Source organism: Hyperolius riggenbachi, chromosome 2, assembly GCF_040937935.1.
Source record: "Hyperolius riggenbachi isolate aHypRig1 chromosome 2, aHypRig1.pri, whole genome shotgun sequence".
NCBI lineage: Eukaryota > Metazoa > Chordata > Amphibia > Anura > Hyperoliidae > Hyperolius > Hyperolius riggenbachi.
Genome location: NC_090647.1, coordinates 558,795,845 through 558,820,499, shown reverse-complemented (window position 1 = coordinate 558,820,499; position 24,655 = coordinate 558,795,845). Strand labels below are relative to the sequence as shown.

The window sequence follows — 24,655 nt, the reverse complement described above, 5'->3', positions numbered from 1 at the left end:
GTTATAATCGCTTTACCAGAGCGGTTTTTTTATTCACTCCCTAACGTAAGTCAGGAAGTGAACTTTGACCCGGAAAATAATAAATACAATGTATTTATTCTTAAAAACGCGAACGCAATTGCTACACAAAGTGATTTTGTGAGCGTTTTTCCTATACCTTCCATTGAGGCAAAATCGCCCTGAGGCCCCATTCACACTAGAGCGTTTTGCCAGTGATTTCGGCAAACCGCTCAAGCGCTAGCGCATTATAAAGCGCTAGTGCTATTAAAACCCTATGGACCCGTTCTTACTTGGGCAATTACCGCAAATCGCCAAACGCAAACTCGTAGCCTGCACCATTTTCAGGCGATTTCCCGGCGCTCGCGTTTCAGTGCTACAGAAGCACTAAATGCGATCGCGGAAAAATCGCCGCAGTGTCCAGTGATTTTTCCGCGTGGAATCGCGGAAAAATCACTCCCGTTTTGCGCTTTTCAGTGTGAATGGGGCCTGAAAATGGTCCAGGCATCGCTTTGCTGTCCGCACAGCGCCCGACCCGCGCTGATATGAACCTTCTCATAGACATTCATTGCACAGGCGTTTGGGGGGGCGTTTTTAAAAAGCGCACGCGGGTGAAAATAGTAAGAAAACGGCTCCAGTGTGAACAAGCCCTGAGAGAGATGTCCCATTCCCCCATCCAGAGGCTACAGCTGTGAGAATTGCTTCGAGGGACTAACCATACTAAGGACCGCGGATTATCCACCAGAGGGCGCCTCGCTGAGGAGAGTCACGTGACTCCTCACACTGCCAAAGGGGAGGAGTAGAGAGTACAGTCACGTGGTATGGCTCTGTTCTGTCTGCAGGGTGATGAGAGCCACGTGACAGCAGCAACAGCGGGGGAGGAGTCACAGCGGCGCTACAGAGCCGGGGGAGGAGTTTGGGAGGTCAGGAGGACTGGGGAACTTCGCTCCGCTGTTGGCCGAAGTGACAGTTGCTGGCGGTTGCCATGGCATTGACCAGGAAGTGACGTGTGCCCGGACCTCCGGCGCCGATTAGAAACTGAAGCAGCGGTAACGTTCAATTCTGCGCCTGAGAGGTGAGAGGAAACCCTGGTCACTGCTCCTGGAGGGGTCAGTGGTGTGGTGATGCTGCTGGAGGGGTCAGTGGTGTGGTGATGCTGGAGGGGTCAGTGGTGTGGTGATGCTGCTGGAGGGGTCAGTGGTGTGGTGATGCTGGAGGGGTCAGTGGTGTGGTGGTGCTGCTGGAGGGGTCAGTGGTGTGGTGCTCCTGGAGGGGTCAGTGGTGTGGTGATGCTGCTGGAGGGGTCAGTGGTGTGGTGATGCTGGAGGGGTCAGTGGTGTGGTGGTGCTGCTGGAGGGGTCAGTGGTGTGATGGTGGTGCTGCTGGAGGGGTCAGTGGTGTGATGGTGGTGCTGCTGGAGGGGTCAGTGGTGTGATGGTGGTGCTGCTGGAGGGGTCAGTGGTGTGGTGGTGCTGGAGGGGTCAGTGGTGTGGTGGTGCTGCTGGAGGGGTCAGTGGTGTGATGGTGGTGCTGCTGGAGGGGTCAGTGGTGTGATGGTGGTGCTGCTGGAGGGGTCAGTGGTGTGATGGTGGTGCTGCTGGAGGGGTCAGTGGTGTGATGGTGGTGCTGCTGGAGGGGTCAGTGGTGTGATGGTGGTGCTGCTGGGGGGGTCAGTGGTGTGATGGTGCTGCTGGAGGGGTCAGTGGTGTGATGGTGCTGCTGGAGGGGTCAGCGGTGTGATGGTGGTGCTGCTGGAGGGGTCAGTGGTGTGGTGGTGCTGCTGGAGGGGTCAGTGGTGTGGTGGTGCTGCTGGAGGGGTCAGTGGTGTGGTGGTGCTGCTGGAGGGGTCAGTGGTGTGGTGGTGCTGCTGGAGGGATCAGTGGTGTGGTGGTGCTGCTGGAGGGATCAGTGGTGTGGTGGTGCTGCTGGAGGGGTCAGTGGTGTGGTGGTGCTGCTGGAGGGGTCAGTGGTGTGATAGTGGTGTGGTGCTGGAGGGGTCAGTGGTGTGGTGGTGGTGCTGCTGGAGGGGTCAGTGGTGTGATGGTGCTGCTGGAGGGGTCAGTGGTGTGGTGGTGATGCTGGAGGGGTCAGTGGTGTGGTGATGCTGCTGGAGGGGTCAGTGGTGTGGTGATGCTCCTGGAGGGGTCAGTGGTGTGGTGATGCTGCTGGAGGGGTCAGTGGTGTGGTGATGCTGGAGGGGTCAGTGGTGTGGTGGTGCTGCTGGAGGGGTCAGTGGTGTGATGGTGGTGCTGCTGGAGGGGTCAGTGGTGTGATGGTGGTGCTGCTGGAGGGGTCAGTGGTGTGATGGTGGTGCTGCTGGAGGGGTCAGTGGTGTGGTGATGCTGGAGGGGTCAGTGGTGTGGTGGTGCTGCTGGAGGGGTCAGTGGTGTGATGGTGGTGCTGCTGGAGGGGTCAGTGGTGTGATGGTGGTGCTGCTGGAGGGGTCAGTGGTGTGATGGTGGTGCTGCTGGAGGGGTCAGTGGTGTGATGGTGGTGCTGCTGGGGGGGTCAGTGGTGTGATGGTGGTGCTGCTGGGGGGGTCAGTGGTGTGATGGTGCTGCTGGAGGGGTCAGTGGTGTGATGGTGCTGCTGGAGGGGTCAGCGGTGTGATGGTGGTGCTGCTGGAGGGGTCAGTGGTGTGGTGGTGCTGCTGGAGGGGTCAGTGGTGTGGTGGTGCTGCTGGAGGGATCAGTGGTGTGGTGGTGCTGCTGGAGGGATCAGTGGTGTGGTGGTGCTGCTGGAGGGGTCAGTGGTGTGGTGGTGCTGCTGGAGGGGTCAGTGGTGTGATAGTGGTGTGGTGCTGGAGGGGTCAGTGGTGTGATGGTGGTGCTGCTGGAGGGGTCAGCGGTGTGGTGGTGCTGCTGGAGGGGTCAGTGGTGTGGTGCTGCTGGAGGGGTCAGTGGTGTGATGGTGGTGCTGCTGGAGGGGTCAGTGGTGTGATGGTGGTGCTGCTGGGGGGGTCAGTGGTGTGATGGTGGTGCTGCTGGAGGGGTCAGTGGTGTGATGGTGGTGCTGGGGGGGTCAATGGTGTGATGGTGGTGCTGGGGGGGTCAATGGTGTGATGGTGGTGCTGGGGGGGGGGGGGGGTCAGTGGTGTGATGGTGGTGCTGCTGGAGGGGTCAGTGGTGTGATGGTGCTGCTGGAGGGGTCAGTGGTGTGGTGGAGCTGCTGGAGGGGTCAGTGGTGTGGTGATGCTGCTGGAGGGGTCAGTGGTGTGGTGGTGCTGCTGGAGGGGTCAGTGGTGTGGTGGTGCTGCTGGAGGGGTCGGTGGTGTGGTGGTGCTGCTGGAGGGGTCAGTGGTGTGGTGGTGCTGCTGGAGGGGTCAGTGGTGTGGTGGTGCTGCTGGAGGGGTCAGTGGTGTGGTGGTGCTGCTGGAGGGGTCAGTGGTGTGGTGATGCTGCTGGAGGGGTCAGTGGTGTAGTGGTGGTGCTTGAGGTGTCAGTGGTGTGGTGGTGCTGCTGGAGGGGTCAGTGGTGTGGTGCTGGAGGTGTCAGTGGTGTGGTGGTGCTGCTGGAGGTGTCAGTGGTGTGATGGTGGTGCTGCTGGAGGGGTCAGTGGTGTGGTGATGCTGCTGGAGGGGTCAGTGGTGTGGTGATGCTGCTGGAGGGGTCAGTGGTGTGGTGATGCTGCTGGAGGGGTCAGTGGTGTGATGGTGCTGCTGGAGGGGTCAGTGGTGTGATGGTGCTGCTGGAGGGGTCAGTGGTGTGATGGTGCTGCTGGAGGGGTCAGTGGTGTGGTGGTGCTGCTGGAGGGGTCAGTGGTGTGATGGTGCTGCTGGAGGGGTCAGTGGTGTGGTGGTGGTGCCGAAGGGGTCAGTGGTGTGGTGGTGCTGCTGGAGGGGTCAGTGGTGTGGTGGTGCTGCTGGAGGGGTCAGTGGTGTGGTGGTGCTGCTGGAGGGGTCAGTGGTGTGGTGGTGCTGCTGGAGGGGTCAGTGGTGTGGTGGTGCTGCTGGAGGGGTCAGTGGTGTGGTGGTGCTGCTGGAGGGGTCAGTGGTGTGGTGGTGCTGCTGGAGGGGTCAGTGGTGTGGTGGTGCTGCTGGAGGGGTCAGTGGTGTGGTGGTGCTGCTGGAGGGGTCAGTGGTGTGGTGGTGCTGCTGGAGGGGTCAGTGGTGTGGTGGTGCTGCTGGAGGGATCAGTGGTGTGGTGGTGCTGCTGAAGGGATCAGTGGTGTGGTGGTGCTGCTGGAGGGATCAGTGGTGTGGTGGTGCTGCTGGAGGGATCAGTGGTGTGGTGATGCTTCTGGAGGGGTCAGTGGTGTGGTGGTGCTGCTGGAGGGATCAGTGGTGTGGTGGTGCTGCTGGAGGGATCAGTGGTGTGGTGATGCTTCTGGAGGGGTCAGTGGTGTGGTGATGCTGCTGGAGGGGTCAGTGGTGTGGTGATGCTGCTGGAGGGGTCAGTGGTGTGGTGATGCTGCTGGAGGGGTCAGTGGTGTGGTGATGCTGCTGGAGGGGTCAGTGGTGTGGTGATGCTGCTGGAGGGGTCAGTGGTGTGGTGATGCTGCTGGAGGGGTCAGTGGTGTGGTGATGCTGCTGGAGGGGTCAGTGGTGTGGTGATGCTGCTGGAGGGGTCAGTGGTGTGGTGGTGCTGCTGGAGGGGTCAGTGGTGTGGTGGTGCTGCTGGAGGGGTCAGTGGTGTGGTGGTGCTGCTGGAGGGGTCAGTGGTGTGGTGGTGCTGCTGGAGGGGTCAGTGGTGTGGTGGTGCTGCTGGAGGGGTCAGTGGTGTGGTGGTGCTCCTGGAGGGGTCAGTGGTGTGGTGCTGCTGGAGGGGTCAGTGGTGTGGTGCTGCTGGAGGGGTCAGTGGTGTGATGGTGCTGCTGGAGGGGTCAGCGGTGTGATGGTGGTGCTGCTGGAGGGGTCAGTGGTGTGGTGGTGCTGCTGGAGGGGTCAGTGGTGTGGTGGTGCTGCTGGAGGGGTCAGTGGTGTGGTGGTGCTGCTGGAGGGATCAGTGGTGTGGTGGTGCTGCTGGAGGGATCAGTGGTGTGGTGGTGCTGCTGGAGGGATCAGTGGTGTGGTGGTGCTGCTGGAGGGATCAGTGGTGTGGTGGTGCTGCCGGAGGGATCAGTGGTGTGGTGGTGCTGCTGGAGGGATCAGTGGTGTGGTGGTGCTGCTGGAGGGATCAGTGGTGTGGTGGTGCTGCTGGAGGGGTCAGTGGTGTGGTGGTGCTGCTGGAGGGGTCAGTGGTGTGATGGTGGTGTGGTGCTGGAGTGGTCAGTGGTGTGATGGTGGTGCTGCTGGAGGGGTCAGCGGTGTGGTGGTGCTGCTGGAGGGGTCAGTGGTGTGGTGCTGCTGGAGGGGTCAGTGGTGTGATGGTGCTGCTGGAGGGGTCAGTGGTGTGGTGGAGCTGCTGGAGGGGTCAGTGGTGTGGTGGAGCTGCTGGAGGGGTCAGTGGTGTGGTGATGCTGCTGGAGGGGTCAGTGGTGTGGTGGTGCTGCTGGAGGGGTCAGTGGTGTGGTGGTGCTGCTGGAGGGGTCAGTGGTGTGGTGGTGCTGCTTGAGGGGTCAGTGGTGTTCTGATGCTGCTGGAGGGGTCAGTGGTGTTCTGATGCTGCTGGAGGGGTCAGTGGTGTTCTGATGCTGCTGGAGGGGTCAGTGGTGATGGTGCTGCTGGAGGGGTCAGTGGTGATGGTGCTGCTGGAGGGGTCAGTGGTGATGGTGCTGCTGGAGGGGTCAGTGGTGATGGTGCTGCTGGAGGTGTCAGTGGTGTATTGCTGAGTTCACCTGCATTTTTCCTTTCTTAGACATGGCTGGACGTTACATTCGCCCGGTGAACGGCCGCGGTGGTGTAAAGAAAACAACAAAGAAGAAGAAGGCACAAGTGCGGCAGGCCTGGGATGTGAGTCTCTGAGGACAGGAGGGGGTTATAGTGACTGCAGAGCGATGTGATTGATTTATGTCTGTAAAATTCTTGGATAAATGTATCAGCCATATAAATGTGAAGTCTAGAATCCCCCTCGCTTTGTCCTCGTGTCGCTGTACAGAGGGTGCTGCCCTATATCTGCATCGCTCTGTTTTCCTTGGCTAATCGGATTCTGCAACTGTTGATCAATTAACCAGCAGCTAATTTAGACCACATCATATAGTACTCTTCTTGTTTATCAGTCCAGGGAGTTTGAATCTGTTGTCTGTCTTAAAGGGAACCAGAGACGAAGCCTATTAAAAAAATACGAAAAGATTTCATACATACCTGGGGCTTCCTCCAGCCCCATCAGCCTAGATCGCTCCTACTCCGCTGTCCTCCGCTGCCTCTATCGTCGGTACCGGGTCCCGTCACTCCCGCCGGACGCGACCAGTCTTCCGCATGCACAGGGGCTCCCTCCGGCTCTGTATGCATGCGCCTGCACAGTACAGAGGGAGCGCACTGCGCTTGCGTCGACTGGCCAAAATGACGGGACCCGGTACCGGCGGACAGAGGCAGCAAAGGCAAGGTTAAGAACCCTTTCCTAAATAAATGGCTAAAACGTTTTCCTCCATGCGCAGATCATGTCCTCTAGTCCTTAGAGAAGGCCTAGGGACAAAAAGCTCATCCGCCAAGCTTTTATATTGCCCTTTGATGTATTTATACATGTTAATTAGATCCCATCTAAAGGTGCGTACACACATGCGACTATAGGCGTTTGAAACGATCGTTCCCCGATCGTTTCAAACGACGATCGTTTAAAAAAAAGCAACCAACGATCATTAAGTCTAACGACGGACGAGCTAGATCGTTAAAAACGAACGATCTAGCTTGGCGGATTTTTTCCAACGACGACCGTTTGCAAAAGTAGTACATCGTTGGAAACGGTCGATCGTACTAGGCTTGACATGCGCATTTCGCTATTTCTCCATGAAACTTCTCATTTTTATGCGCAAGCGCAATAGTTGCTTTATGTGATGTAACGTTCGTTCTAACGATCAGATCGTTACACACATTTAAAAACTAACTTTACTTAGGTCATTCTTTCATCAATTAAAAGTTCGTTCGACGTTCTCAACGAACGATCGCTGTCACATGTGTGTACGTAGCATAAGGCATCTTTTCTCTAGACTAAATAAACCCAGTTTATCTAACCTTTCTTGGTAAGCGAGACCTTCCATCCCACGTATCAATTTTGTTGCTCGTCTCTGCACCTGCTCTAAAACTGCAATATCTTTCCTGTAATGTGGTGCCCAGAACTGAATTCCATATTCCAGATGTGGCCTTACTAGAGAGTTAAACAGGGGCAATATTATGCTAGATTAATAGTAATGTAGTAATAATGCTAAAGTGTGCGGGATGCGTGTAATTTGGGGTTCCTGCAATTGCCGCACCCCATATTACTCCTCCCACTGAGTTGCTCAGAGGGAGAATATTAACGCCGCCGGGTATTGGAGCAGCAGCAGGGTGAGAAATCATCACCCGGTGCCTCATTGATACGTACTCTACATGGGCGGTGGTGGTAGAGAAAGATGTTGGACACAGGAAGAGGATTGCTGGACGGAGAGGTGAGCCTGCAGCACTCTGCACAGCCTAAGGGCTGCACATTGTACATGGGGTGAGACCTCAGGCAGGCAGAGGCGGCTTCACTAATTTCCAATAGGTTTTATACTGAAATCAATTCGAAATCTGTGCTGGTGTGTGGCAGCAGTAGATCCTTCTCTGATCAGATTCCATCAGAGAGGAACATGATCGAATCTGCTGACCATCTGCCAGTGTACGGCCACCTAAAGAGACTCTAACGTCAAAAACATCCCCTGGGGGGTACTCACCTCGGGTGGGGGAAGCCTCCGGATCCTAATGAGGCTTCCCACGCCGTCCTTTGTCCCACGGGGGTCTCGCTGCAGCCCTCCGAACAGCCGTCGACAGAGCCGACTGTCAGTTCAATATTTACCTTTGCAGGCTCCAGCGGGGGCGCTGTGGCTGCTCTCGGCTCCGAACTACACGGAAATACCCGATCTCAGTCGGGTCCGCTCTACTGCGCAGGAGCCGGAAACTTGCGCCTGCACAGTAGAGCAGACCCGACGGCGATCGGGTATTTCCGTGTAGTTCGGAGCCGACAGCCGTCAGAGCGCCTGCGCGGGAGCCAGGAAGGTAAATATTGACGTCATCTTTCACGGAGGGCTGCAGCGAGACCCCTGAGGGACGGAGGACGGCGTGGGAAGCCTGATTAGGATCCGGAGGCTTCCCCCACCCGAGGTGAGTACCCCCCAGGGGATCTTTTGATGTTACAGATCCTCTTTAACCACTTAATGACAACTGGACATTTATAAACGTCCAGTGTATTTGGGGAGACTGCACCACCAGTTTGTTACTAAGTGAGGCACATATGGTATCATTTTAACCATGACAAGTTGTAGAATACATTTTGGTGTGTCATTTTGGCTTGGACACACATCACGTAAAAATTGGGTACGGACAAACTCAATCCAACATAAAAAAGTCATTTTCAAAATTCTGATCAAATTTGGCAAAGTTTTAGCAAAACTACAAGAGACATAAGTAGTAACATTTTAACCGTGAAAAGTAGTAGAATACAGTTTAGAGAGTTTTAGGGTTGAGGCCCATGTCCTGTGTATTCTTTTTAGTCACAAACTGATTCAAAGGCAGTTCAATTTTTGCATAGGCTGTACCAAAAAATAAAAGACTTGTAAAATGAAAATGAAGTGACAGAATATGAAAGAAACAACATATATTGTTACATTAGGAACTTGTTTTTTCAAATATGTATGCCATGACGGTATATTACTATTATTTTTGCAAATAGTCTTTTAATCAGCAATATTAGTGTACAATGAGAAAGCAAAAAAGACACCTTTATTTCCAAATACAATATTGTCACCATACATCGTGCTAGGTACATAATCTAAATGTTATAACCAGGATGGATAAGCAAATAGAACTTGTGGGTTTAACTTATAGTTAGCACTTTTTATTGTAAAGCTATAATGGATGTAAATGGAGAAATAGTGTATTTTTTTGTTTTTCTTTCCATTTTTTTTCCCATTTAAAATTCATTGAAAATAAGGTACTGTATATTCCTGCGTATAAGACTACTTTTTAACCCTTGAAAATCTTCTGAAAAGTTGGGGGTCGTCTTATACGCCAGGTATCAATGATGCTGGGTGATACTTCTTATCCTGTTACCGCCTCTCAGATCTCGCTGCTGAGGACTGCAGTGAAGCGGCGCAGGCGCACATGTGTGAGATCTGAGAGGCAGAGAAGGAGGTAAATAGGATACAAGGGCGGGACAGATGGGTGAAAGAGGCGTGTTTTATGGGCACAACGGGATCTATTCTTCCACACCGCTCTGATAAACAAGGAGGCAAGGAGAGCTGACCAATCCACTTAGGGAGAGTTGACCAATCCAACCAGTCAATTGACTATATACTGTTATATACTGGGTAGCACATACGGTACAGCACCAGTATATGATTTTTTTTTTTTTTTATTTGGTGTACAATGGAAGAGGGGTAGTCTTATACGGTGAGTATATCACAAACTCTATATTTTAACTGAAAAAGTTGGGGGGTTGTCTTATACACCCAGTCGTCTTATACGCTGGAATATACGGTAATTACTAAACAAAATGATCACACATTTAAAGTCTAATTTGTCCTGCAAAAAACGACATATAGATAATTTAGGTGTGATTAGTAGTAAGAAAGTTATTGGTGAATGAATGGGAGCAGCGCTGATATGTGAAAATTGGTTTGGTCCTGAAGTGGTTAAAGGAAATCTAACATCTGAAAAAAAGCAGTACTTCTTGCAGCCCCCTGCAGTCATCCTGTGCGGCGCCATCCTTCCGAGTCCCTCTGGCCAGCAGCGCCGAGCACCTCAGAGTTTGCTGACTACATTGCGTCCCCGTGCACAGCAGCGTCCTGAGCAGGCGGAGTATGGGAACACCACTATTGCGCATGCGCAAATGCTCCCAACGATAGGAGCACGATTAGTGTGCACAACTCAGGGGCTGCACATGCTCAGTAGCCTCCATCTGGCCACAACCAACCAGCTTTGAGGGGGTTGGCACTACTAACTGGAAGGTCGCGGTAGGATGGCACGGGCACAGGATGACTGTAGGGGGCTGCAAGGAGCCCCAGAGAAGTTAAACTGCTCTTTTGGGATGGGCTTAAGTATCCCTTTAACACTCCCCATAGCCTTCAGTGACGCCCTCTCATGTTCTGAGACCTGCAAAGCATTAATACTTCTCCAATAGGGATGATCAATGAGATGCAAATTTTTCCGAAATTTGGCAGAGTTTTATGCAAATATATGCAGTTTGAAAATGGACCGATCAATTTAAACCAGGTTTAAATTGATTGGTCCATTTTCAAGCAGCATATATTTGCATACGAATTTGCATAAATTTGCATCCGCTCTGAAAAATGTGCATAACTGTGATCATCCCTATTCTCCAAGACCACAGAGTTGATAGTCCTGAGTACCCAGAATACCCCACTTCCATTCCTTGAGAGATGAGTTAGGGGAATGTATGGGCTTTCCTGTTACCAGTGACGAGTGACACAGACTAATATCAGAGATTGGACTTTTAGTTATTAGCATGAGTATGCGATCACAGATCACTCTCCATGTTATCTCACCAATGGGTACTGTGTGCAGTTGGGTGATGGTGTAATGGTTAAGGGCTCTGCCTCTGACACAGGAGACCAGGGTTCGAATCTCGGCTCTGCCTGTTCAGTAAGCCAGCACTAATTCAGTAGGAGACCTTTGGCAAGTCTCCCTTACACTGCTACTGCCAATAGAGCGCGCCCTAGTGGCTGCTGCTCTGCTCTGGCGTTTTGAGTCCGCAAGGAGAAAAGCGCAATATAAATATTATTTGTCTTGTCTTGTGTACTCCTGCTTGATGATGTCTGTCTGCCTGTATTCAGAGTCTCTCTGTTGTGTTTCAGAGCTCCATACAAGATCTCAACGTCCACCGGGCCACTCCGGAAGAGCTGGTAAGTGGGCGTGATCTATTTCTGGGTGGGTGTGTATTAATCCTTGCTGTTGGAAGGAGCAGATGCTGCTGCTGTCTCTATCCATTTGTAGTTGCATTTTATAAACGTCTGTCTGTTTCTAGGCCCACCGCCATGAGATCCACCAGTCCAGAAACCAGCGGCTGGCCCAGTGGGAACTTCAGGAGAAACTTCTGCAGAGAAAGTACAGGAAGCAGAATGGAGGCACGCCGGATCCCTTGGAGGAGAGACGCGTGGCGCTGATGATGGAGGTAACAGAGGGTCTGCTGGCAGGAACAGGAAATATGGGCACCTGGGGGTAATGGAATATTTGTGTACCCCATAGGCTCTAATGCAAAATATCTGCTATTGGGCACCCAAAGCAGAAATTTGGGTGCCCGATATACGGACGCCTAACCCTAAAAACCTCCATTTTTACGACTAGCTTTAAAACGCCCTCTCTCCCCCACAAATGACGTAAAAAAAAGATCATTTCTAAGCCAAATTTCAAATCGATAACTTACAAAATGATAATTCTCAAAACAAATTTCAAAACTAAATATTTTGGTTGGACGGGCCCGGCGCCTGCACATCGGGCAATCCAACCGAAGTTTTTCATTTTGAGAATTTTCATATTGTAAATTATTGATTTGAAATGTAAAGTCTTAGAAATGTAATTTTTTTTTAACGTTATTTGTGGGGGAGAGAGGGGGTTTTAAGGCAAGTCATCAGAAAGTGGGTTTTTAGGGTTAGGCATCAGGAAGGGGGATGGGCGTCAGGAGGGGGGGGGGGGCGTCTTAGGGTTAGGAAACACTGGTGGGCTCTTAGGGTTAGGCACCACCGGGTGGGGGGGGGGGGGGCGTGAATTAGGGTTAGGCACTACTGGGGGGGGGGGGGGTCTTAGGGCCAGGCACCACCAGGGGGAGTTAGGGATAGGTATTGGTAGAAATAAAGATGGAGAGACGATTAAAAAAAATTGTTGTAAAAGATATTTGATAGAGTTGGCTTCACCCTGCACCCTTTTTTTCCCTGGCGCCCTTATTTGATGTATGCCTGCTGTCTGTCAGTCATTATTATCTGTATGTCATGCAGAGGAATGTATGAGAGGCTGGTGAGGATGTGTGACTGCTGTCTGTCAGTCATTATTATCTGTATGTCATACAGAGGGATGTATGAGAGGCTGGTGACGATGTGTGACTGCTGTCTGTCAGTCATTATTATCTGTATGTCATACAGAGGAATGTATGAGAGGCTGGTGAGGATGTGTGACTGCTGTCTGTCAGTCATTATTATCTGTATGTCATACAGAGGGATGTATGAGAGGCTGGTGAGGATGTGTGACTGCTGTCTGTCATCATTATTATCTGTATGTCATACAGAGGGATGCATTAGAGGCTGGTGAGGATGTGTGATTGCTGTCTGTCAGTAATTATTATCTGTATATCCCAGAGGAATGTATGAGAGGCTGGTGACAATGTGTGACTGCTGTCTGTCATCATTATTATCTTTATATCCCAGAGGGATGTATGAGAGGCTGGTGAGGATGTGTGACTGCTGTCTGTCAGACATTATTATCTGTATGTCATACAGAGCAATGTATGTGAGGATGTGTGGCTGCTGTCTGTCAGTCATTATTATCTGTATGTCATACAGAGGGATGCATTAGAGGCTGGTGAGGATGTGTGATTGCTGTCTGTCAGTAATTATTATCTGTATATCCCAGAGGGATGTATGAGAGGCTGGTGAGGATGTGTGGCTGCTGTCTGTCAGTCATTATTATCTGTATGTCATGCAGAGGAATGTATGAGAGGCTGGTGAGGATGTGTGACTGCTGTCTGTCAGACATTATTATCTGTATGTCATACAGAGGAATGTATGAGAGGCTGGTGGGGATGTGTAGCTACTGTCTGTCAGTCATTATTATCTGTATGTCATACAGAGCAATGTATGAGGGGCTGGTGAGGATGTGTGGCTGCTGTCTGTCAGTCATTATCTGTATGTCATGCAGAGGAATGTATGAGAGGCTGGTGAGGATGTGTGACTGCTGTCTGTCAGTCATTATTATCTGTATGTCATACAGAGCAATGTATGAGGGGCTGGTGAGGATGTGTGGCTGCTGTCTGTCAGTCATTATTATCTGTATGTCATGCAGAGGAATGTATGAGAGGCTGGTGAGGATGTGTGGCTGCTGTCAGTCAGCCATTATTATCTGTATGTCATACAGAGGGATGTATGAGAGGCTGGTGAGGATGTGTGACTGCTGTCTGTCAGTCATTATTATCTGTATGTCATACAGAGGGATGTATGAGAGGCTGGTGAGGATGTGTGGCTGCTGTCTGTCAGTCATTATTATCTGTATGTCATACAGAGGGATGTATGAGAGGCTGGTGAGGATGTGTGGCTGCTGTCTGTCAGTCATTATTATGTGTATGTCATACAGAGGGATGTATGAGAGGCTGGTGAGGATGTGTGACTGCTGTCTGTCAGTCATTATTATCTGTATGTCATACAGAGGGATGTATGAGAGGCTGGTGACGATGTGTGGCTGCTGTCTGTCAGCCATTATTATCTGTATGTCATACAGAGGAATGTATGAGAGGCTGGTGAGGATGTGTGGCTGCTGTCTGTCAGCTATTATTATCTGTATGTCATACAGAGGGATGTGTGAGAGGCTGGTGATGATGTGTGACTGCTGTCTGTCAGTCATTATTATCTGTATGTCATACAGAGGGATGTATGAGAGGCTGGTGACGATGTGTGACTGCTGTCTGTCATCATTATTATCTGTATGTCATACAGAGGGATGTATGAGAGGCTGGTGAGGATGTGTGACTGCTGTCTGTCAGTCATTATTATCTGTATGTCATACAGAGGAATGTATGAGAGGCTGGTGAGGATGTGTGACTGCTGTCTGTCAGTCATTATTATCTGTATGTCATGCAGAGGGATGTATGAGAGGCTGGTGAGGATGTGTGGCTGCTGTCTGTCAGTCATTATTATCTGTATGTCATACAGGGGGATGTATGATTGGTTGGTGACGATGTGTGACTGCTGTCTGTCAGTAATTATTATCTGTATATCCCAGAGGAATGTATGAGAGGCTGGTGAGGATGTGTGACCGCTGTCTGTCAGTCATTATTATCTGTATGTCATGCAGAGGAATGTATGAGAGGCTGGTGAGGATGTGTGACTGCTGTCTGTCAGTCATTATTATCTGTATGTCATACAGAGGAATGTATGAGAGGCTGGTGAGGATGTGTGGCTGCTGTCTGTCAGTCATTATTATCTGTATGTCATACAGAGGAATGTAAGAGAGGCTGGTGAGGATGTGTGACCGCTGTCTGTCAGTCATTATTATCTGTATGTCATACAGAGCAATGTATGAGAGGCTGGTGACGATGTGTGACCGCTGTCTGTCAGTCATTATTATCTGTATGTCATACAGAGGGATGTATGAGAGGCTGGTGAGGATGTGTGGCTGCTGTCTGTCAGTCATTATTATCTGTATGTCATGCAGAGGAATGTATGAGAGGCTGGTGAGGATGTGTGACTGCTGTCTGTCAGTCATTATTATCTGTATGTCATGCAGAGGAATGTATGAGAGGCTGGTGAGGATGTGTGACTGCTGTCTGTCAGTCATTATTATCTGTATGTCCCAGAGAGATGTATGAGAGGCTGGTGAGGATGTGTGGCTGCTGTCTGTCAGACATTATTATCTGTATGTCATACAGAGGGATGTATGAGAGGCTGGTGAGGATGTGTGACTGCTGTCTGTCAGTCATAATTATCTGTATGTCATACAGAGGGTTGCATGAGAGGCTGGTGATGATGTGTGACCGCTGTCTGTCAGTCATTATTATCTGTATGTCATACAGAGGAATGTATGAGAGGCTGGTGAGGATGTGTGACTGCTGTCTGTCAGTCATTATTATCTGTATGTCATACAGAGAAATGTATGAGAGGCTGGTGAGGATGTGTGACTGCTGTCTGTCAGTCATTATTATCTGTATGTCATACAGAGAAATGTATGAGAGGCTGGTGAGGATGTGTGACTGCTGTCTGTCAGTCATTATTATCTGTATGTCATACAGAGGGATGCATGAGAGGCTGGTGACGATGTGTGACTGCTGTCTGTCATCATTATTATCTGTATGTCATACAGAGGGATGCATGAGAGACTGGTGAGGATGTGTGACTGCTGTCTGTCAGTCATTATTATCTGTATATCCCAGAGTGATGTATGATTGGTTGGTGACGATGTGTGACTGCTCTCTTGCCAGATTCTCTCGGATCAGTACCAGATGAAGGACGTACTGGAGAGGTCAGACCGCGCCATGGCTGTTGTGAAGGATCTGTTTGGCGATGCCCCCCGCAGGCACACAGGTGACATTACAATGATATTCATATGCAAAGGAATGGTAGCGCTTAGCTCATACGTGTAGCAGTCCGTTCAAAATCCAGGGCTTCCAACTGGCATGGATTCACCCCAAAAGTAAACGCACAGAGTAGCAGATAATAGTGCAGACTGTTTCTGTATGTTTTGATCACCGCTGGTGCACTACAGAAACAAGCTCAGCGACAGTGTGCGGGTATGAGAGCTAGGGACCACCCCCTCAATACTTCAGCCACTCCCCTCCTGTTGTATTCCTCCCTGCTTACCATATATAATACTTGGGGTGAATGATTTCTAGTTCGGCTGCAATACACAGGCTGCAGAGAATAAAGCCAGCGCTCACCACATGGGCTGCATCTGAATGACTCATCACCTCATGTGCACCACTTATACAGCTCAAATACACACTCAGCAATCAGACAGATGCAAAACATATGCATAACTAAATACTTACCATGCAAAACAGGAAAGCACAATGGGAGCTGCTAGCCCGGTAGTTACAAAATTATGGAAACAAATACGGGTAGAAGGCTGCGCATCCCTGACCTAATACTAAAATTGAATGCTTAATCGCTTTTGCGTATACCGCCCCTCCTGGACTAAATATGCACACCCCGCATCCAAACCATGCAATACTGGTCTAGTAGATTGTATTTTGCATACAAACTATAATGGAAGCTAAACTTTCTCCATAGACCAGTATTGCATTGTTTGGATGCGGGGCGTGCAATTTTAGTCCAGGAGGGGCGGTGTACGCCACAGCGATTAACCATTCAATTGTAATGCACAGGCTGCCCCCCGACATATGCACATCACCTCCGCTGCCTGTCTGCAGTGTTCAAAAGCCTCAAAAACAAGTACAATTGCCTCACATGTGTAAAACCACTCAATTTAACCTTCCAATAAAAAGTAATGCGCGTAATAAGATAAAAAGTTAAAAGCATATCACAGATATAGTACCGATCCTCCAGTCTAGAGCTGCGGCTACTCTCCGTTCCTTAAGTCAGTCAGCGTTCAACGTCCTCCACGCTGTTCCTTAGGCTCCGCCCCTAGAGGAAGAACTCCAGTCCGGAAATGCCAGGCTAAACAGTTGGCTTTTCAGTCTGGATTTGAATAACTCCAGGGATGAGGCTGTCTTTACTGGGTGTGGCGGGGAGTTCCAAAGGGTAAGGGCAACATGACAGAAAGATTTGGCTTTAAAGGTTTTCAGGTGCACTCTGGGAGTGACCAAATTTATGGATCCTGCTGAGCTGAAGATGTGAGAGGTGTGGTGCAGCTTCAGCAAGTACTTCATGTATCCGGGGCTCAAATTGTGCAGGGATTTGAATGTCAGCAGTCCAATGTTGAAGATTATTCGATGTGCAATCTTGCGCTAATCTTACACAGCTCTGGCAAATCTTCAATACAACAACTAGCTGCTCCTTTACCCCAGCTGAAGGGTGTAAGTGTAGCGACAAGAAAAAAGTAGGAGGAGCGCTCCTTAGTGTATTAAAACTTTTAATAAAAATCACGCAAGGATTAAAAACACTTACTATAAAATTATGACAAAACGAGCATCTCTTGGGTAGATACCCAAACAAATGACCCTGGACGGCAACCTGTTCCTCCTCTGTGGCCAGCAGTGAGAATGGTCCTGGATGGTAATAGACTGTGCTGGCCACAGAGGAGGAACAGGTTGCCATCCAGGGTCATTTGTTTGGGTATCTACCCAAGATATGCTCGTTTGTCGTCATCCTTGCGTGATCTTTGTTAAAAGGAGCACTCCTCCTTGTACTTTTTTTCTTGTCGCCAATGTTGAAGAGTATTCTCCATTCTACTGGTAGCCAGTGCAGTGAGCGAAGGATCGGTGTATTGTGACAGTGGCGAGGCTGGTTTGTTAGCAATCTGGCAGCAGCATTCTGCAGTAATTGCAGGCGACGCAGGTCCTTTTTGGGGAGGCCAGCATAAAGGGCATTGCAGTAGTCCAGCTGTGATGTGATGAAGGCGTGAACTAGGGTTGGAAGATCCTCTGGAGGAATGAGACAAATTTTATGTTAATATTTTGCAGTTTGGACTTGCTCTTTACTTGTCAGCATAATAAATAAAATGCTGCCTGTATCACACCATTCATCCATTTCCCTGCACTGCAACAATCCAGCAAACGTTGCATGAAATACCACATGAGGTAAAAACCTCTGTGAATTGTCATGCGATTCCTAGGTAAATTGCCACGCGATCACCGCATGTGTGAAAACATTACGCCTGCTACACAAGAAGCAATTTCCCATCAAATCAGTCATTTCCAACGTGTCCGATTAATTTTACAGAATGGTGGTGTATAAAATCGATCCCGTTCTTTATCAGGAGCAGATCGGACATGTTGTAAAATTATGGATTCGACCCGTCGATCTGACGGGCAAGATTTATGTGTACAAGGCATTAATGGATTCGGAAAGTCTAAGGGTTCGTTTCCATGAAGCGCAGAACCCAGTGTCGCTGCACGTCACTCCCAGTGGGGGGCGGGGCTTGCGATCCCATTCATTATACTGAATGGGATAGCTGGCTGAAGTGCCCCATAATTCAGCAAACCATGTGCAGCGATTCAACGGCGAATCGCCACACTTGCATAGAAATGGCAGACAGTGCCGTCTATGCCCTGTCTGCTGTCCCTGCGATTGCATTTTCATAAGCGTGCCTGAAAGCACGCTATATGGAAACGAGCCCTAAAATACTAAATTTGTTATATTACTCTTCCTTTAATACCGTACATGTCTTAGTGAAGCCAGTGTGTGTATGAGAGAGAGAGATACTGGCCTATATAATGGGCCACAACAAAACGGAACATCACCCTGCGGACAAAAAATATGTGGGACCTGCAGACACATTTACTCCACTGACGATACCAGGTTTACAACAGGAGTACAGCCGATTCGATGGGCTTCAGCCTATGACAGCCGATCACTTCTGTCTCCCCCAGGGGCTGTACTCAGTATAGCGCTGCCTTAGATCACATCGCTGTACAGTGTTATAAGACGGCAGCTTCGCCGTCTAACAGTCTCATAGCGGCAATCACAGCTGGGAAGCTGGTGGCGGAGCTCCTTCATTGAAGCGGAAATGAACGCGGATCTGTGCGCGAGATCCCCTGCAAACTCCACTTTACGCCAATCGGCGTTAGGCAGTCCTGGGCCTGGCGCCACGTGCACGCCCATCGGCGTGATGCGGTCGCCAAGAGGTTAAAAGACCTTTTATTGACAAGTTTGAAATATCACCTAGGAGAAAAACTGAGGAGAAAAAGGGAATTGCATATGGGCCACAGGCTCCGGTTTCTGGCAGACCGTTTCTCTAAACAATCACTACAGACACTTTATTTTTCTTTCTCTTGGAATTGTCTGGTAGGCATTTTGTCACGGGAAGGCCGGAGTTCAGTTGTCTTTGTGTTTTATTCTGACCTGTTACAGACATGCTTTTCTTCTATATCTCCAGGCTTCCCAAATGTCACCATGGCTCCGTCATGTGACCTGGAAACGTCCCGCGGCCCCATCCTGCAGAAGAAGGACCCTCCCACCCGCTTGTCTGTCCTCAGCGAGAGCGTCATGGACTCTCAGGTAACGGGGACCCTTCCACTGCCGACTTCTGCAGGAACTGTACTGAAAATAATGTGATCAATAAAGTTGCATCTTTAGTCCTGTGCAGCTCTGTTTGTTTCTGAGAATTCCAAAGCCAGTAAATATGCTCTGGGAGGAGAATTCTGCACAGCTACCGTATTTTTCAGACTATAAGAGGCACTTTTTCTCCCCCAAAAGTGGGGAGAAAAAGTCCCTGCTTCTTTTGTAGTGGGGATGCAGGGAGTCCCCAATTTAAAATCACCCGCCGCATGTTGGGGGACTCCCTGCACTCCTGTGTGTCTTTTTTAAGATTGGTTAGGTCCGCCTCCTTGTCCCCCTCTGTGTCTGCCTCCACGTCCTCCTTTGTGTCTGCTTCCTTGCCCCCATGCAGAGCAGTGTGTTCTGTAATTAGAGGCAGTAGTCGCTTGTATCATTTAGCAGACTGAGTGTCCTCTTCCTGTCCACAGTGTCCTCCTTGGTGTCCGCCTCCGTTCCCCCTTGCTGTGCAGTGTGTCCTGTAATTAGCGGCAGTAGCCACTTGTATCACTCACCAGATCGAGTGTCCCCGTGGCGAAATTATTATTTATTATTATTATTATTTAGTATTTTTATAGCGCCGACATCTTCCGCAGTGCTGTACAGAGTATATTGTCTTGTCACTAACTGTCCCTCAGAGGAGCTCACACTATAATCCCTACCATAGTCCTATGTCTGTGTATGCATCATGTTGTGCATGTATCGTAGTCTAGGGCCAATTTTAGGGGGAAGCCAAGTAGCTTATCTGTATGTTTTTGGGATGCGGGGAAAACCACACAGACACGGGGAGAACATACAAAATCCTTGCAGATGTTGACCTGGCTGGGATTCGAACCGGGGACACAGAGCTGCAAGGCGAGAGCGCTAACCACTACGCCATCTGCTCCTCTCTCGCTCACTCTTTCCTCCTAGTGCCGGCACTTCCTGGTCGTGTCATCACACACATGACCGGCTCTAGGGGGAGGGACAGAGCGAGAGAGGAGCCACTGTTTGCCGTAGGCAAGCTCAGAAGGAAATAAATATGGCAGTTTCCTTTAATGTGTGTAGCAAGAGACTACTTGCCTCCCAAGAGACTCGGGCCCGTATGCAATTAACTATTTCTCCTAAGTTTTCTCCTGGTGATATTTCCACAACTTAACCACCAGCAAATAAACAAGCACTCAAAATAATTTGAGTACTTTTTGGTACTTTTTCCATTGCAAAGTACAAAAAGTTAATTTAATTTAAAGATGAAAAATTTTCTCCTAGGATAACTCAGGTGAAAAAGTGAATTGCATATGGCCCCCAGTGATACGATAAAACTGGTATTCCCTAACCTACAAAGCATTCTTGTATGCAAGATTTCTCACAAGCCTCACCCCTCCTCCGGAATCCCTTTCCAAAATGAGACCATCTCTACTGCGCCTGTGCAGGACGCTCCCGGCAACAGAACCATGAACGAGGATGTGGACGGCCATGGCCGTGCAGGCGCAGTGGCCGGAGACAGGCTCAGTCTCAGAAAGCAAAACTGAACCGCAGCGGGGGACCGGAGAGTCGTGAGTCCCGTCCCCCATTTAAGTAAAACTGCCTTTTTTATGACTTGAAGAGGAACTCCAGTGAAAAGAATGCAACAAGGTTCACAGACAGGACAATCTTTGTCAATAAGGCGAAGGCACTTAACTGGCTTCCAAACTTGAGTTTATCAAATCATTTAGAAATTACACGACATGTTTTAGGGAAATCCCCTTAATCAGGTGTACACAGCGGTACACCTGATGAAGGGGATTTCCCCGAAACATGCCATGTAATTGCTAAATGATTTGATAAACGCCAGTTTGGAAGCCAGTTGAGTGCCTTCGCCTTATTGACAAAGATTGTACTGTGTGTGGAGTGGTGACCCACGGGAGGCTTGAGCACCAGCGACCCAGGCTGAGCTAGGCCTGTGGAGGAGGTTACCCGGGGAAACAACCTTTGTGTTCACAAACAGGAAACTGCCAGGACCAGAGTTTCCTGTGGGAGGGGTTTCACCACAATATCAGCCATACAGAGCCTCCTGATGATCTATTGGAGAAAAGGTAAAGATTTCTCATGGGAAAGGGGGAATCGGCTACTGATTGGGATGAAATTTGGTAAAGTTCCTGTTTAATTTGCTTGTTGATTGGTTTAGGCTCTGAATGATGTGGAGGACAGTCAGTGCGAGGAAAGCGATGGGGAGGTGGATGTTTCCATCAGTTTCCAGCCTGGCCTGAATACTGACAGGTGAGTCATCAATACGTCTGCATTTACACGCTGCCTCTCTGATAAGTCAAGGTAAACGGAGTGTAGAATGACCTTTTCCATGGGCCAAATGTACTTGGAACTGCAGTACATCTCGCTTCCTCTCCCCTCTGGCTGCAGCTGCTGGGCTGCTCATTCTGACATGATCATGTGACACACTATAGGAAGAACAATGGATGCTAGATTATATTTCCTTTTATTGCTGTATTGTAGTGGAAACCATGTCTTCTTGAGGAGGTGGGACTTTGTAGTTCACAGGAAACAGGTGTGAGTAATTTGTAAGACTCTTTCCAACAGGAAGTAACAGGCGGGGAGTTTAAAAAAAAATAAAAAAAATTCTTTTGAGTTAAGTTAATACTTAGGGCCCGTTTCCACTGGCCACCGCGCGCGGCTGCAAGACGTACGGCGGCACTTCCCGGTCTGTGGGAGCGCAGACGAATCCCAGAAGCCGTGCCATGCACGGCTATGGGATTTTCTGCCTCCCGCACGAACATTGTGGGCAATGCTGACCGAATCGCTAGGGCAAGCGATTTGGCCGGCGGCACCAATAATTCCTATGGCAGAGTTTCCCCGAGCGATTTGCCTGCGGGTAAACTCTGCGGATTCTGCCCGGTTTCCGCACTAATAGAAACGGCAACTTATACTTTACATTGATCAATAGGAAGAGCGGCGAGGTGGGGGAGGGGGGGGGGGCTAAAGCATTCTGGATAAATGCACCTTTCAGTTATTCTTTAGCTCCTCAGCATCCATAACACACTGAACATTCAGTTTTATGTGGATTAACCTATTTTCCATTCTTCTTCTGCTCCCAGGATGTACCGCTTGTTAAATCAAGAGAAATTACCTCTTGCGGCTGATGCTGAAAACCCATTTGTGACCCCCAGAAGCACCAATGCCCCAATAGATGGCCAGAGAGGTAAGATGTGCCCACAGCTTGCGTAACTTTATTTCAGCCTATAGAGTACTCCCCGATCGCAGTGGGGTACTCCCCGATCGCAGTGGGTACTCCCCGACCGTTGTAGGGCACTCCCCGAATGCTTTAGGGCCTAGGTTCTCAACATGCGGTACGCGTACCCCAAGGGGTACATCTGATGGTTCCAGGGGGTACTCCTGCTTGATATACTTAACCAAGTATAACAAATTTAGAGTTTTAGAAAATGATAAATCCTACATAAACAACACCAAATTAGTATTTTAGCTAATTAAAAGCGATAGTAAATGTTTGGAAATTGTTTAGAATCAATTATTATGTACTACGATTAAATATTTGTCAAGGGGTACTTGTGATAAGGTTTACTATGCTAGGGGGTACTTGGCGAGTACAAGCTTTTAAAAGGGGTACATACTAATAAAATGTTGAGAAACACTGCTTTAGGGCACTCCCCGATTGCTGTAGGGCACTCCCCGATTGCTGTAGGGCACTCCCCTATCGCTGTAGGGTACTCCCCTATCGCTGTAGGGTACTCCCCTATCGCTGTAGGATTCCCCCCTACCGCTGTAGGGCACTCCCCTATCGCTGTAGGGCACTCCCCTATCGCTGTAGGGCACTCCCCTATCGCTGTAGGGCACTCCCTGATCGCTGTATAGTGCTTGCAGATCCCTGTACGGTACTCCCCGATCGCTCGCTGTAGGGTACTCGCCGATCGCTGTTGAGTAGTCGCTAATTGCTATAGAATGTTTAGAATGCTTGCCAATCGCTGCAGAGTACGTGTCGATCACTGTAGAGTGCTTGCTGATCGCTGTAGAGTGCATCCCTGTACTCACCAATCGCCATTTAGTACTCGGTAATTGCCGATAGATGTAGGGTATTCGCCAATCAGAATACTCCCATTTGTGTAAGTGAACCTGTCTGTAGATCATACATGCAGCTAATACACGTTGTACCTTTCCAGCCTTGAACGCCACCACAGCAGTGAAAAAGGTGAAAACTCGTCTGACCGAGGAGGAGAGAGAAGAGCCGGAAGACACAAAGTGTGTGATTGGCCGAGTTCTGAATCCCAACCCCCCAAATCACCGGCTGCCAACAAAAGGTGAGACTACCGAGGAGTCCTGGAGACCAGATACTAAGAGGAGTCCTTCCAGCTGTATTCTCAGCTGTAATAATGCCATATACCTCCCTTAGGGCCCTTTTCCACCAGCACGTTTGCGCTGGCTGAATCGCAAAGACGCAAACCGCTAGCGATTTTACAATCGCTACGGTTTCTTTTTAACATAGGAATCGCGGTAGGTCATTTCCACTACCGCGATTCGTTTTTTACGGGAACGCGAACACGCGGCGGAGCGATATTTGCCGCGATTTTCCTATGCAGTGCATAGCATAGCAAAATTGCGGCCGCAAACATCGGGGAATCGCCGGTAATTGCGATTCAGCAATCGCTAGCGTTCAGCGTGAACGCTAGCGACTGCTAGCGGAAAAGGGCCCTTACTGTTTACAACACTGTGTAAAAACACAGACTTGTCACTCCCCTTTGTTTACACAGGAATCACTCTTCACCAGCTTGTACTTCCTGCTAGAGACAATCAAAAAGTTGCAACACTTTACGAGTTGTTGAAAATTGTGTGCAATCCAAATTGGCAGTCCTCAAACTTTCTGCAACAACATTTGAAAATGTTGAAAAACTTGCATCTCTATTTATCTTTACTGAAGGGTTGACAAGATCTGCGCAGGGATGATATGTAGTAGCAGACAAGCGGTTTACAACACAAGGGAGGAGGGAGGGGAATGCTTCGGAATCAGTGGGACCATTTTAGAGTCACATTTTTCAATTGGTGATCAAAAAACACGCAGCTAGTACTTACTGGAGGAGACATCCCTGTGATGTAAGGGCCTTTTTCCACTAGCCTGCGATTTGCAATTTGCTTCTGATCGCAAATCGCAAGGTACATTAAACTAATGGAAACTGCAGCTGCAATTTCCATTAGTGCGATCCGATTGCGATGCGATTTTGGTCAAAGCGCAATCGTCGTCCTGCCGCGTTTTGTATGCGATTGAGCTGCACTATGAGTATAGTAGCTCAATCGCAATCGCATGGTGGAAATTGAAACGCGATTGTGATCGCGATCGGAATCGTGATCGCATTTCATAGTGGAAAAGAGCCCTAAGGGCTCTTTTCCACTATGAAATGCGATTGCGATCGCGATTACGATCGCAATCGCGTTTCAATTTCCACCATGCGATTGAGCTACTATACTCAGTATAGTAAAGCTCAATCGCATCCAAAACACGGCAGGACGACGATCGCGTTTTGACTAAAATCGCATCGCAATCGGGTCGCACTAATGGAAATTGCTGCTGCAGTTTCCATTAGTTTAATGTACCTTGCGATTTGCGATCAGAATCAAATCGCAGGGTAGTGGAAAAAGGCCATAAAAGAGATTCAGATCAGTATTGCAAGTATATTACTTTATTGATCAGTAACCCATCTTTAAATACAGCTTATTCTTGCAGCCCCTTTCACACTTCTTTTGCTTTGCCCATGGC

General features: G+C 49.6%; 2 protein-coding genes across 2 annotated transcripts in view; one reads left to right on the top strand and one right to left on the bottom strand.

The window, feature by feature from the left end:
* Positions 1-919, bottom strand: part of SIDT1 (SID1 transmembrane family member 1) — a 161,642-nt gene extending 160,723 nt beyond the window's left edge. The window contains exon 1 of the mRNA XM_068270906.1: positions 714-919. The gene's annotated coding sequence lies outside the window, so the exon portion shown is untranslated. The remainder of the gene's footprint in view (positions 1-713) is intronic.
* Positions 915-24,655, top strand: part of SPICE1 (spindle and centriole associated protein 1) — a 44,596-nt gene continuing 20,855 nt past the window's right edge. Inside the window, exons 1-9 of the mRNA XM_068270909.1 lie at positions 915-1,072; positions 5,733-5,827; positions 10,861-10,908; positions 11,031-11,177; positions 15,186-15,288; positions 18,761-18,882; positions 21,065-21,156; positions 21,987-22,090; positions 23,067-23,204. Coding sequence (XP_068127010.1) covers positions 5,735-5,827; positions 10,861-10,908; positions 11,031-11,177; positions 15,186-15,288; positions 18,761-18,882; positions 21,065-21,156; positions 21,987-22,090; positions 23,067-23,204 — 847 coding nt within the window. The 5' untranslated portion in view covers positions 915-1,072; positions 5,733-5,734. The remainder of the gene's footprint in view (positions 1,073-5,732; positions 5,828-10,860; positions 10,909-11,030; positions 11,178-15,185; positions 15,289-18,760; positions 18,883-21,064; positions 21,157-21,986; positions 22,091-23,066; positions 23,205-24,655) is intronic.